At 41.3% G+C, this 15213-nt stretch overlaps 1 protein-coding gene across 1 annotated transcript in view; it reads left to right on the top strand.

Moving 5' to 3' along the window:
• The first annotated feature begins 1244 nt into the window (after window positions 1-1244).
• The window catches only part of rcan3 (regulator of calcineurin 3), a 61911-nt gene continuing 47942 nt past the window's right edge, over window positions 1245-15213 (top strand). Inside the window, exons 1-2 of the mRNA XM_050062615.1 lie at window positions 1245-1394; window positions 4514-4779. Coding sequence (XP_049918572.1) covers window positions 4570-4779 — 210 coding nt within the window. The 5' untranslated portion in view covers window positions 1245-1394; window positions 4514-4569. The remainder of the gene's footprint in view (window positions 1395-4513; window positions 4780-15213) is intronic.

Raw genomic sequence — 15213 nt, 5'->3', positions numbered from 1 at the left:
AATAATGAGTGTCAGTGAAGCATGGTGGAGGTTCCCTGCAAGTTTGGGGCTGCCTTTCTGCAAATGGAGTTGGGGATTTGGTCAGAATTAATGGTGTCTTCATTGCTGACAGATACAGGCAGATACTTATCCGTCATGCAGTACCTTCAGGGAGGTGTCAGCAGGACAATGACCCCAAACACACAGCCAATGTCATTAGGGAACTATCTTCAGGGTCCTGGAAGTGATGGTACAGCCCCTACAGAGCTCTGATCTCAACATCATGGAGTCTGTCTGGGATTACATGACGAGACAGAAGGATATGAGGCGGCCTACACACACAGTAGATCTGTGGTTAGTTCTCCGAGATGTTCAGTCCTGCTGAGTTTGTCCAAAAAACTGTGAAGTAGGCTAGAAGAGCTGATGCTGATTTGAAGGCAAAGGGTGGTCACACCAAATATTGATTTGATTTTTCTTCTGTTCGCTCACTTTGCATTTCATAAAGTGATAAAAAAAATAAACAATTAAATTTTATATTTACCTGCTTAAAACTTTGGCACAGTACTGTATTTTACATAACATTTTCAATGCAAGTAATGGAAGGTATTTGTGGTTTTACTTGAGTAAAAAACTGCTCTTGGAGAGATGCATCTACCTCAGAAGCTGCACACCAGTCCAGTGTAAGGAGTGTGGCCTTAAAACAATATTCTAATTAATTTAGCAGTATTTGTGGAGCTATTATAATCCTATAATCCAGTGTGCAATTTGGTGCGTGAAAAATCCCACTGTGGCTTCTTTTTGACACCATGTCGCCTCATGTTACTGAAATGAAATGCTACAAAACAGCTAGTAAAACTAAGATAGCACAAATTAGATGCACATTATTTAGTGTGTGCAACAGGTGGATCAGAAAGCTGAGCTGTAACCTGTGTGTGAACATTAAATGTCTGCAGACATGTGACTACCTCGTCCTTCCACACCGGATGAGACAGCTGATTGACCCACAGGCCGGCTGATTTGTCTCTCCGGGGTGTCCTTGTCACGTCAAAGCGCAGCTCCCCAGCACAGCCCTATGTATGTATGTGTGTGTGTGTGTGTGTGTGTGTGTGTGCCACTTCGCCGCTCGCTCGCCACCAATCTTGAAGCGGAGCATCCTCCCCCTTGCTGCAGCCTGATTGGCCGCTGCGAGCCTCCGCCGGCCTCTCATTGGCCTCACCTGCGGGGTCCTGACGCTGGAGTAGGCTGCATCAGATAGTGTCCAATAATCCAGTGATAACAAACAGGGACGCTCTGACAGCAGTCTGAAATAAACAGAAACACAAGAGCAGCTTGTTTCTGTTTGACAAAGTCACCTGAACATCCTGCTGTTAGTCCGCGTGCAATGGCTCGCCTCGGCTTTCACTGACAGCAGTGAGGTGAGTAAACGACACCGGTTAGAGAGCAAAATAAGAAAGATAACTTCATGTGTTAGCGAGCAGCCTCCACTCTGAGCTAACTTTTCTATCACCGTCCTCTGTATCTTAGTTAAAGCGTCAAAAAACAGCGTTTTAACGAGAAAATATGTCACTTTTACGCTTAATTCAAGCGCGTGCGGCGTTTTCTGCGCACGTCCTTCTACAGGTCATGATATCCAGGGGTTTCCTCTAAGTGCACGCGATGCAAATGTTGATGTCACGAGCCGCCACGGCCATTTGTGATGCCGACATGTGATGTTATTGATGTCATTGCTCTCGCGTACTCTGTGTGCACGTTACTCCACAGACACTGATAAAGGGATGCAATTTTTGGTCTATAACTAATATTCTCACCGTATTTCTTCAAATTTATGAGAGATTAAAGTGAATATATGATGGTTTTGTGATTAAAATATGAATGACAACCTTCAGTCCCTTGAATGCACCACTAGATGGCACTCTAACCACAGTACAGTGATGGGAGTTTCATATTAGGGTCAGATATGACTTCATCATAACACCTTTCTATTTTGTTGCTTGTAGTCTTTTCATGTTTTCCCACGTGGTGCTTCCTTTTTAGATAGATAGATAAGGCGATATTAGGCTACAGACCCATATTATTGCACAGCATCATCAATTAAAACATTAATGAATACAAACAGTTAGAGCAGCATGATCAGTCTTACTGTATTCTAGTAAAGTATAGTGTAATAAAAAGTATATAAAAGTACTGTACTTGTCCTCCAGTCATTGCACACTGCGGGGTTTGGGGATTGTGCTGAGTATAAGATTAAAAAACAAGTAAAGTAAAAGTAATTTGTGAAATTATGATGATTAAAACATTAGTAATAATAGTAATAAACTTTATTTATATAGCACCTTCCCAAACACAGTTACAAAGTGCTTTACAAAAACAGATTTAAAGACAAAGCAATAAAACCAGTTAAAATCATTGAAAGGCAAGTTTAAACAAGTAGGTTGTCAGAAGTGATTTTAAAGATGAGACCGAGTTTGCAGCCCTGATCTCCTCAGGCAGGTCGTTCCAAAGTTCGAGGAGCTCTGACTGCAAAGGCTCTGTCACCTTTGTGAATTAATCTAGACCTCGAAACAAGAAGAAAAGATGCATGTGAGGATCTCAGGGTGCGAGAGGGAACCCCTCTGTTATATAACTTGGAGCGAGGGCTCTCAGGGCTTTGTAAGTAGTCAATAAAATCTTCAAATCAATTCTAAAAGCAACAGGTAACCAGTGTAGGAAAGCCAGGATTGGTGTGATGTGGTTATGTTTTCTAGTCCGAGTCTAGATTCTGGCAGTAGAGTTTTGGATGAGCTGGAGGCCGGAGAGGGGTTGTTATACTGATGCCAGAGAGCAAAGAATTGTAATACTGGTTATGGATGCATGAATAATAGTTTCCAGATGTTTGTTCAGTAGACAGAAAAATAACTTTGTCAAGTCTTTTTCTTAAGCAAATATGAAAAAAGTCACTGCCTCCGGCCTTTTAAATGTAAATATGAGCTGATTTTCTTAGCCCTCTATGAAAGTGAAATGAATATCTTTGGATTTTGGACTGTTGTTTGAACAAAACAAACAATTGAAATTTATTTTATAGCTCGGGACAGTGTGAAAGACATTATCAGGGTGTCTTCTTCTTTAAAAAGTCTTAAAATGTCTTAAATGCAATGTTACAACAAGTCATTAAATAGTCTTGAATTTAAATGTATGAGGTCTTAACTACCACAAACATTTATCTAATTGAAGCCTTTTTATGTAAAAGTCCACATTTCTAATGTTACTCAAATGTTATCAAATGTTCAATCAATCAAATGTTACTGTCTGATACCTGTAGACAATCTGATCATTGTTTTTATATAATTTTATCATGGATTTAACATCTAAACAGTAAGTTAAAAAAAATAATCATCAGATTAATCTACAGTTAAAACAGACAGTACGTAAAGCAATGTATGGGTTACTGAAGGGGCCTCTAGGGCACAGGTCCAGTGGCCCCCCTGGCCTTCACCTGCAAAATGTCAATTAAATTAACATGTACCGACCAGGAAAGACTTCACTGAACTCAAAAAGATGCAAATGAACTACAAAGAGACACAAAAATACAAAGAGATGCTTAAGAACTACAAATAAAGGAGGCAAACCACCACAGAGTCTGTGTTTCTTGTTAGGAGCGGTAGTAGGGCCTTGTGCATATCTGTGCCCAGGGGCCCAATGTCTGATAATCCACTCTTGCTTGCAGCGCTAATACAAACAGCAGTACCTCAAGGCATCATTGAAAAATGAATCTCAGGACTGGGATTAAGTCGTAGATTTTCTCATAGTCACCAGCAGATGTCAGATATAACTGAACCATGACCAAACAGTAGGGATGAGACAGTGTATGATATTGTTGGAAATTGCGATAAAAAGCACACAATAAGCTGACTGTGGTGACTTTCCATTATTGGGATTATTGTGAATATCATGTCAAGCAGCACCGAAAGAGACTGCGGGGCAACCAGCAATAAAAGAGACTGCAAAAACAGCCTGCATACACATCAGCCTCAGAAAATGAAAAGGATCTTATTCAAGCATCGGCATATATCATATAGATATGATGGCATTTCAGAAAGTTAAAAAGGATGCAATAAAAATATTTGTTTCCCAACACAATGAAGGGTAAAGTAATTTACTGTATGTTTTAGTGCCACTTAAAGCATAGGATTATTGGGATAATGTAGTGAGCTGTAATAATTCATCATCCCCCGCTCACCAGACAGAATGTTATAATCAAGAGTCCTGACCTACATGTAGATCTAAACATGAAACTTCCACCTCTGTTTCTCTGCATTCCTTTTTTTGTTTGCCTCATTTTCCTCCTGCTCATCTTTACCTGTCACTCCTTCCTTCATCTTCCCTCTCACTTCCTCTCTTTTATCTACCCCATAACTTGTGTGGTATTATCACTGACACCTTGTAATCTTCACGCACCACTGTCTTTCTATCGCCTCATTCTTTTCCACAAACATCCTGCCGGTATATTCACCTTATCTCCCAATCCCAAGTCACCTAACCTCCCGTCTCTCCCCAGCTCCCAGCCTCTGTGGTCCCCACCTGCCTGTCAGCCGCCTCCTAAAAGGCTTCAGCATGCTGCGAGAGAGCTCCAAGGCGTGGAGCAACGGCTCCGAGGCCTACAGCAGCGATCCAGAGGAGGACGAGGAGGAGGAAGAGGAGATGGTGTTCGGGGAGAGCGATCAGGACGGCGTGGCGGAGGAGATGATGGACCTGAGCGACCTCCCCACGGCGCTGTTTGCATGCAGCGTCCATGAAGCGGTGTTCGAAGAAGACGTACACAGGGTGAGATGGCACAAACTCACTTTCTGGGTCAAATTCTGATGGTGTGTGTGTGAGTGTGTGTGTGTGTGTGTGGGTTGGTGCATCAGTCTGTGTACGTTTGAGTCATCCTGCTGAATGTGTCAGCGCGTCCAAGATTCAAAGCCCAGCAACACATGCATGATGTCATCCACAGCTTTCGCTCCTGTCACGGTTTCAAGCTGTGCTGCAGATTGCTCAACTGCAAAGGCGTACACACACACACACACACACACCTGATGCTATTATTTATCTGCCAATGAAAATGAATGCAGGGCAGCGGATTACAATATGAATCGTGAGCCATACTCAGCCTGTGCATCTCATTAGTCCATCGCCTAGTGCAGCACGTTATTCATGCCCACTTATAGATGTGGCATCAGGCTTCATACAAAAAGCCCATATACAGGCATGTTACACACACGCACACACATGCTGTACATATTCTAAGGCCTCTCATAGATGTGTCGAGTCTCGCTACTGCATTATCAGACTCCTTAGAGCGGGAACACTTGGGATCACTGGATCCTGTTTGCTGGAGGAGGATACAAAGCAAATACTTTTAATTTTCTGCCCCTCTAATCCAATTACGCTATCCTACCATCCCTCCATCCATCCAGCTGGCAAGCCTCACATCTTTCTCTTTAAGTCTCGCAGTATTTTATTCTCTGTCGAGTCTATTCATCTCTCTGTACTGTGCGTCACTAAAATATTTTCCTCTCCACTTTCTGATCGCTTTTTAACTTAACTAACGTTCCCCGTCCTCAGTTCTTTTAATATTCCCCCTCTCCCTCCCTCTTGCTCTCGAGCGTTCTTTATTTATCCTCTCTATGTATATGAATGCAAAGCAGCGAGGCTAAATCTGGCGCATACACAAAATCCCTTTAAATGAATCACTCCCTGCTTTGTGAGTTTGCTGTTTGTACACCCGTTGCTCCCAGCGGTTGGAGTCTGCCCCCTCCCCTCCCTTTTTCGCTCTCTGCCTCCCCACTTCATTACGATTCACACTCCGGCTTTTAAGTGGAAATGCCACCCACGCACCCTTCAGTCGGAGCATGTCAATAGATTGTTCTCCATATGGTTCGATTAAACGAGCTGCGCTAAAAATAGAACTTTTGACATTTGTTTAAACTTTGCAAACGAGGACAGGAAGGGATGAGGTCTGGAAAAAACTGGTTGCTTGAGATGTTTTTAAAGCACAAACAGGGACTGTATGAGGTTGTTTTTGGCTTGTAGCAGTACTCTTTGATTCTGCGCACACACACATGCACACACAACTTATTCTAAAAAAATTTCAGCATTTTCCTAACTGCTAAAAACTTGACATGTCTAAACCCGGTGTCTACAGTGAAGAACAGGGACATGGCAACCTACATTTTTGTGTCTTTGGGCTCTTGGCTCCCTCCCAGCACCGACATTACCTTCTGTTTCTGCTCTCAAAGGCCTGCATGCAGGAGGATGGGCTGTTTCTGTAATCACACTGTGCTCTTTCAGAGAGGGAGGGAGGGACACAGAGAGAGGGAGAGACATGTGCCCCCATATTTATAAGAAGCTCTTAGCAAGCTGTAAAAGCCTTTTCCTTTCTTCTGCATTAGTAAAAAGACAGTAAAACCTAGTGGCACACATTTCTCTTTTATCTGCAGTATTTTGTTCCCCTGACCAGCTTTTATGTCGAGAGGAGGGACGCCTTAGAAGTGCTTACTGTTACTTTAGGAGGTTCAGCTCGGGTCAGGTCGGATCAGCCCACCTCTCCACTGAAATAACTGGCTTTATTATTCATTTGCTAATTAAAATTAATTCTCAGGATTAAAACAGGGCTGTGCCACCACAGCTCATGATCTGAATGATCTGTCATAAAGAGCTTAAATCTTCGATCTCTCAATTAAGATATCAAATACATATTATTTTTAATTTGCTGTTTGTCACTATTACAGACAGATGCAACATTAAAGTTAAGGCTGCTGACATTTTATGTTAAATCTCTCTAAAAGGTCAAACGTTCGGACACAGTGTGAGCATCAAAAAGACTATTTTCATGACTGTCTTTCAAAGGACATTGGAGGTTTTCAGAATAATGATTGTGTTTCTCCCCACCTCCTTGTCCACCATTCATGGTAGGGCTGAGCAATGTGAAGATATTATATTGTTATGAAGATGCAAGACTATATATCGTCTTAGATTTTGGATGTCATTGTATCGTGATAGGGTATAAATGGTGTTTTTCCCCACATTTTACAGGCTGCATTACAGTAAAGTGATGTAAATTTATCAACTTCACAGGCTTTTCTATTTGTTTTAACACTTGCCTCAACCCACTTAATCATTATATCCACATTATTGATGATTATTGGTCAAAAATCTCATTGTAGATATATTTTGACTCAAGATATTGCTGAAAAATAGCATAATTTTCAGAGCACATCACCAAGTCTTTTCTGTTGCATGAAGAAATAAAAAACGTATTAAACTAAAGAAACAAACATATGGGATTGTTTGGAACAACCTTGCAGCGAATATATCCTTCGTTTATTTACCTTCCTGAAAATAAATTATAATTCGTACATGTGGTTAAATTTTGTAGGGGTTTTTTGTGCCACCGCGCCGGCAACAGGTGTGTGTTTTCTGTCCATACATCCCATTATCGTGACAAAGATATCTCAAGAACACCCTTGAGGGATGTTCATCAGATTTGGCACAAACGTCCACTTGGACTCAATGATGAACTCACTTTGGTGGTCAAAGGTCACTCTGACCTCAAGACACATGTTTTGGGCCACAACTCAAGAATTCATACAATAATTGTGACAAAATTTCACACAGTAAATAAAATAAAAGTAAAGGTTATGACATTTCATATTCAAAGGGTCAAAGGTCAACTTCACTGTGATGTGATGTCACAGTGTTCTGAAAATTGTTTATTGGTAGAAGATTGTGACAAAACAAAATAAAAGGTGGTACATGTATATACAATATAACAGACGCAATTGACAGACAATAACATAAAGCGTGTGTGAGAAGAGGCATCCATGTCATACAAATCAAAGCTTCTTTACAGCAACATCTATATTTCTTCATGTCTACTGTCATGGCTACATATGAGTCTGGACAGACATGGATGTAAACTGTAACTGCAACTTGTCTGGTTCATTAAGGCATACAACCACATGGTGGTAATCATTGTTTTTTTTAATGTTCTAATATTTCTTAATGTCAGCTGTGGAATGCCCTAGGCAAGTGGTTCCCAACTGGTAGGTCGCGGCCCAAAAGTAGGCCATGGGTCCATTCTGAATGGACCGCAAGTGACTCGCAAAAGTGTCAAGTTTGTTAAAAAACGCACTTTTTTTTTAAGTACATTGAATTTCCAGCACATAGCTTTTATTTTGAAGTACCATTTCCTGCTGTAGAGTGAGTGAGTAACGGACAGATACGCGACAGAGACGTAAAACTAGCTCAACGACATGACCAAACGCATGTATTAAATTGTGTGCGCCTTGAACTCAGGAGTAAGGAGAAGTCTGGACCCCATGGCTGGCGCAGTTGGGAACCACTGCGCTAGGCGAGATAGCTGCGACCACTGTCACAAACTGGCTCAATGAATGTGACAAGTGGGGAGTCCACGCAAAAGATTTAGTCAAAACAAGCATCATTTATTAAGCTAAGCTCTAAGAACATAAATAACCAATGGAGTGTGTAGGTCAGCAAAGTCAGTAATGAAAGCCATGCATGAATGTGTGTCAGGTGTGCAGTGGAGGCGTTGATGGTGCAAACCAAAGGCAATGATGCCAGGTGAATGTCAGCTGCAGGAAGGGAGAGGGAGTGAAAACATGAGGCAGATTTACAGCCTGGAAAGCCCAGGTGAGCCCAATCAAGGCAACCCACTCACTGTTTCTAGTGGCTTTTTAGGCACCAACTTAGGTGTCATGTAGCAACCTGTCTGTTTTTCCAGCAGGGATAGTGCTACAAAAAGCAGCTGTTTTTCACCAAGACATCCCTGCTTTTTCACTGGGGATTGTGCCTCCTTAAATTGGGTATTTTAAGCCAAACAAATACAAACAAGATGTTTGGGCCTTAACCTAACGACGTTAGCGACAACATTGTTGAAATGTAAAGTTTCAGTATATCCACTACATAGTAACGAACAAATGTAACATATCTGTGGTTTGCAGAAAAGTAAAATGGCAATCTCTTCTCTGGTTTTTGGGTTACAAATTCCTGTCCCTGTCTTGGTAAAGTTTGGTAGACTGTGTGTAATCACCTCGGACAAGTCCAAGACTTTGTTGTTATATTCCCAACCAAGTTATTAGACAGTTGTCATTATAAAAACCAAACCAAAAAAAAAAATATAATTAATCTCTACTGAGTCATTTCAGATATGATTTGGAAAATGCTGAGTCGTTTATACCTCCAATTACCTTCCTCAGACTGGCTCTCATTGTGGCTTGAGGGCTGATCAACTACATTCAGCTTATGAATACCATTAACAGCATTGCATAGAGCGAACACGGCTGCAGCCGGTGTGGCGTCTAATTCCGACATGATTCGTTATCTATATCCCCCTCAGAAAGCAAGTGTGCACCAGGAGTGAGGGAGCCGGAGACAGAGGTGTGCGTGGGCAAAGTAACGAGGCAAAGTGGTTTCTGTGCTTGTCAGGAGAAAGGTCAGAGAAGCCATTATAAGTCGTCCCTCATAGTGCCCAGTGTATATCAGGCCTAATCAGCACAGAGCAAAGCTTTCATCGCTGCTACTGCTGCTGTCAGGCTGAGCTCTCCTCAATCCATAACCAGTGCAATCAAGCAAGCACCGGCTGCAAGCTCAATACAACACCAAGCAAAATGTTTTCATCTGACCGCCAATAGACAAGCAGACAAAAATGTTTATAACTTGCTGCCCTGTATTGTTATAGTATGAAAGCTTAAAGCTGCACTAAATCATTTTTATATCAACAAAGTGTCAGATGATTCAGCGTAATGTGAAGGAGGCTCACTCACGGTGAATGGCGGGTTGACTCTGCAGAGCATTTCACTATCTTTCACTTCATTGTTTTGGCTTTGCAGCTCACAACTTTACTGCTTTGGTTCACTCTCATCACCTTCATCACCCTCATTTGCTGTTTTGAGCTAAACAGCTCATACAAACCTGCTGCACTATAGAGAAAACACAGTTAAAAGTAAGTGGATTTTGGATTTGCATAAATAGAGTGACAGCAGAGCACCGCATTGAGTGAATCTGTGATTAATTTAATTGTTTGTTAATTCATGTAGATATGGAACGTTCTGTTTCTTCAAACAACAATGCTCTCATTTTCCTTTGAAAGTGTCAGATGGGATTCACAAACCCACACAAAGTAACTTTTAATTTACTGTTGGACTAACTGTTGCAGAATGTATTTTGCTCTCGTAACTTTCACTGTTGGGGACTTAAATGTTGGTCTTTTACTGATGATACTTGTTTCTTCCTAGCGTGACGCTATACTTCTGTGAATCCAGTTTTCTTATTAACTCTGCCAAGGAGGTCATGCTCTTAGTTTGTCAGCTAGGGGTGTGTCATATCATCTTGCTCACCATAATATCCGTATAATTTTTAATATCATATGAAAAATTCATTTCTTGTTGACATATGACGTCATTCTGTTACCCATGGCAACAACAAGCATGGCTAAAAGTGAAATTATTACAGACTCCACGGTGGTTCCAAAAAGAGGAGCAGCTTCAGTAGTGTGGAATAAACTGTGGCGTCCTGAATGTTTTATGAACAGCCCCGGACTTCTCAGACTCTTTTAGTGAGTTGCCGCTCAGAGGGAACTCATTCAGCGGCTCCTCTGGCAGCAGCACAGCGTCTCTCCTTCTACTTTCTTGCCGTGAGCACACTGGAGTTGGTGTGGTTTTGTCATAAACCTTTGGGTGCGATTGTTGTGGTAGCATAGCAGCCTGTCACAGGTTACAGCATGATGATTAGAGGAGAAATGTCAGAGCATAAAGGTCCAGGTGGAAAAAAAACCAACTCAGTCATTTAGGATTTTACTAAAAGAAGGAAATCACCTGTTGATTTATATACATAGATCCCAGGGTACATTTTTTGTATTTGGGAGCTGTTTAAATGTGTAATTTGTGGTTGATTTTATTTTGTTGAACTATTAATATTATATACAGAATCTGAATCTCACTCTGAGTTACTGTTGTTGTTTACAAACTAAAGATTGAGAGATCATTTTTGTTTAGTTTTTACTGAATATTTGAAGGCAAGCTGAAACGATTTCACTTAACTTTAAACTAATTGTTTTACTAATTTGTCATATCATCAAGAATATCGTTATCGTAAAAATACTCGCGATAATATTTTAAGGCCGTATTGCCCACCCTTGTTGTCTGTTGCTTCTCTCTCATTAACATTGTGAAATAGGGCTTTTGGCCTTGGCAGAATCATGCCATCGTAAACATCCCATAAATTATAGTAGAGTTCAATAGTGACAAAACATAGCCGATTGTCGAAATTCAATGACTCCATATCACAGTCCACATTCATGGGTACCAGTAATCCTCTGGGGTAGCCTACAGTTGTCGTTGATCAAATGTCATACAGGAAGCAGTCGTTATGGTGCACTAGTTTAACATAATTCTTATAGTTTTAGAAATGTATCCAGACATGTATCATGGTTGCACTTGCGGATTTGCACATCACAGAGGACTAGATTATTGGCCTTGGTTGAGGTCTGTGCTCTCCGAGTGCCCTTCTGGTTATTGTAATGATTACATCTTTGGTCTATGCAGTTTATTAAAATCTCATAATTTTCTGTTTAGTAATCACTGTCATTGAGTTTTGAATCCTACTTTAATTCCTTCCTTCCTACCTTCCTCATCATTACATAACAGTGCACTCTCATCAACAGATTTCACAGGGACAATTTCAACCAGGGACTTAGTTCTTTGGTGAGAAATAGTTGCAATCAGAACAGTCCACAGTGTTTTCTTTGGGTTATCCAAAGTAACAAGGACATTGTGTCTGGAAAATTATTTTTTAAATGTCATTTTCAATGCTTCAAGCACCACAATTGGACCTCCATTCACCTCCGTTGTATGAGGCTGTAAGCAGAAAACCCACAAGCTCATTAAACCCAAACTATTGGAGCAGCCACTGGATATCTTGTCCGGCAGAAGCCCTTCAAACATTTTCCAAACTGTTCCTGTTAGTAATACATTAGCAGCGTAGCAGCGATAGAGTGCTGTAAGTATGTGAAAATTTGAACTGCTTCCCTGGACACGGCTGTCCCACTTCAGTCTAATGTGTCTGATAGTGTGACTCATATATATCGGACGATAAAGTAAGACAACCCCAGAGCAGAGTGGAGCACTGAAACACATCAGGGACTAAAGATAGCGTGATGGAGGATGTGAAAAGTGAGATGTAAAGTGAGTGACAGTGTGTGTGCTTTATGTGTGCATGTAATGCATGTACATACAGCATGCATGCTCCCGCGTGGTAGTGATACGTTTGAATGTGTCAGACTGTCGATCTATTTTTGGGTGTCGTCCCGGGGGGTGAACGTGAGGCAGCGGGTGCTTGGCAGGCTGAAGGTCAGACATGATGCAGTGCAGAGTGAGTGAGTGCCGCTGGCCCCTGCTCCTGCTGCGGCCTGGATATTATTCTGGTACACTGACCGGGGATGTCTCACCGACCTGGTGTGCTTGATTTGCCTTTATTCATCAAACAGAAGAAAGCAGAAAGCAATTTAAGTCAAGCCGACAACAATGGAAAGCAGAGTTGGGGTGAATTGAGCTGTTGTGGCACTCTGGGTGGCAAAGTATTTTGCACATTTGACAAGATGACAGTGTTTTCTTTTGCACTGACAGTTTTCCCACTTTCTCCGTTAAGCTACAATACTCCTTGCATTTCAATGAGTGTCTCAAGTCGAAGTCAGCTACTAAGTTTTCCAGTGAAGTCTGTGAATACTGTGACATGACTGTGTGTTATCTGTACTATCTGCATTATATGTAATGCTAATTTCTGTGTTCACATAACATTGTTGACCAACCTAACTGTACAACACTATGGGTAACTGGGTCACTTTCCTCAAAAAGTCCGGCAGTTGCATTATACGCTTTGAGATTGTGGTACAACTTGGAATTTTATATTTTGACTCCAACTCCATCATGAGATTTTAAAACCTTTCTCCCGAAACAATCCTTGCATGAAAATCGATCTTTATGATGATGGCATTTCTACAAGCTTCTGGCAAAGGTTCTGCTGAAGCTGAGTGGGCCGAAGAGTAGGCAGTCGCACCAGGCTTTGCAAGAGTGAGAGCTACTTTGTACAAAGTTGACAAACAGCCTGGTCTTTGTTAGTTACTTTCCTGTGTACAGTGTGGGACCCAAAATACTTCCACACACTGCTTCTCAGATGCTTTGGTGTTGTCCTTCAGTCAGGACAGCTTTGCTCGCTAGTGTCCTCCATTTTTGTAGCATCTTGCTTAAGCCTAGTTTATAGACAGGTGAAAAGGGCATGCTGCAGGTTAAGCTGAGGGCAAACTACTTCAGATGGTCTGCTGCCCTTGTAGACTGTTAATAAACAGTCTGTTGCTTGCATAGACTTAGAATTATGAATTTGAACAGGTAATAACAGTTTGAAAATTAGCTCTGTTCGAGCATACAGTCGGATCTTGTGTAAAAGTGATAGCCCTCATGTTAAGGGCTTAAAACCTACTTGGTTATGGTTAGGAAAAGATCATGTTGTGGCTTAAAATGCCTGATTTTGGTGGCAAAATCACAGCTGGAAATGCCGCCATTGACTCACTAAAACACACCCAGTTTTTGTGGCACAATGACAGCTTGTCTAGCTAAAAAAAAAAAAAACGGTCTTGTTGTTTGTTGGTCAGCTTGGCAGCCATCTTGCCTAGGTGTCATGCCACCCACCATCCGTACGTCATCGGTATCGGCCGGTATCCACTTTGAAATAAACTATCAGAATCGGCCAACGTGCTTTTTCTTATTTTGTGCAATGAATATATTTTACATACATTGAAAAATATGGTCTTTCATGTCTCCATCTGTTGGTCGGCCATCACAATAGGAGTATGCATGTATAATATGATGTTAATTCCACCACAAAAGAGACTTGATGATCACTAAAATTAGGTGGCGAAAGACGTGGACATATTGATATTGGTATCAGTTATCGGTCAAATGCGTTTTTACATATTGGCATATCGGATATGGGCAAAAGATCCAATATTATGCATCCCTGTTAAAAAGGACGAGGACAAGTATGTAATGTAAATGTTTAAGACCCTGCACACCCATGATGAATCCACATAGGTGATGAGGCAGGACGGTATTGGTTTGTATAGTTTGTGCTTGATTGAAGTCTTCCTCACTCCCCTGTTTTTATCAGTTAGGACGAAACAAATAACACCTTAATAATTGGATATGTTCCAGACCCAGCCAGCAAAGTGCCGGCTAGCGCCAGTCAGACTTGGTTTCCATTTCGGTATGTAAAGCAGCCTGGCAACGTGCCACTTTTGCCATCTTGAATTGACAGCACAATGTTATTAGTGTGCTGTGTTGTTCCTGCCATGACAAGTCAAAGGCTGTGTCTGAAATTCACTATTCCCTACACTCAGTCATTTACTACATAGCAAGCTGCATATTTTGGACATAAATCCAAAATGAGATCTGATTACCTCGTTATTAAAAAAACAACTAATCATATCCAGTTACGTAAGTCTATTATGTCATACTGCACTTTGTAAACCTCCAACATATCTACAGCTATTTAAAGATCCCCATGTCCGCATCATGAGAAAATGGCTTTATGTCATTGTTTATTCTTGTATTGATACTCATACAGTACTACTCCCACACCGTCAGCGTCAGGGAAATAGATTTTTTCCTCTTTGAAGTGTGATTCCGATTAGTTTTGTGTGCGGTGGCTTTGATAAAAGAGACAGCTCATCTTGCCCACAGACTCATCTCACCCCGCCCCTCTCCTACTACACAGGAGCTGATTATGAAACTATTAAGATTTAGCATGCTATGTAAGCTGCTGCGTTATTTGTTCTTAGTCGTGCTCCTGCGAGCCTATTTAAATCAAGATTATTTTCTGGTTCAATCGGTCTAAAAAAAGAAATGTTCTGTGGGCGCTTTCAAGAATAGCAGTTCACATTACAACAGCAGAACATGATCTCTCATTCAACTGAAGTATAAATGGACTCCCATGAACTGAGCTGCAATCATGCAGCCCACGAAACATAAAAATGCTCTGCAGATAATTTGCTTTGAGGTGTGGATGTGTAAAATTAAGGAGCCGAAACAGGCAACAGGGAGTTTAGTTGATCAGACTGAGGATTTATAAGGAAATCAGCCCACTTTTGGATCTGACTGTGCGTCCGTATAAAGATGTGTTTTTAAAATGAAAAGGTTTTTCTTT

Source organism: Epinephelus moara, chromosome 14 (assembly GCF_006386435.1).
Source record: "Epinephelus moara isolate mb chromosome 14, YSFRI_EMoa_1.0, whole genome shotgun sequence".
Taxonomy (NCBI): domain Eukaryota; kingdom Metazoa; phylum Chordata; class Actinopteri; order Perciformes; family Serranidae; genus Epinephelus; species Epinephelus moara.
Note: the sequence above shows the minus strand (reverse complement) of the source record. Positions and strands in the feature narration are given on the sequence as shown.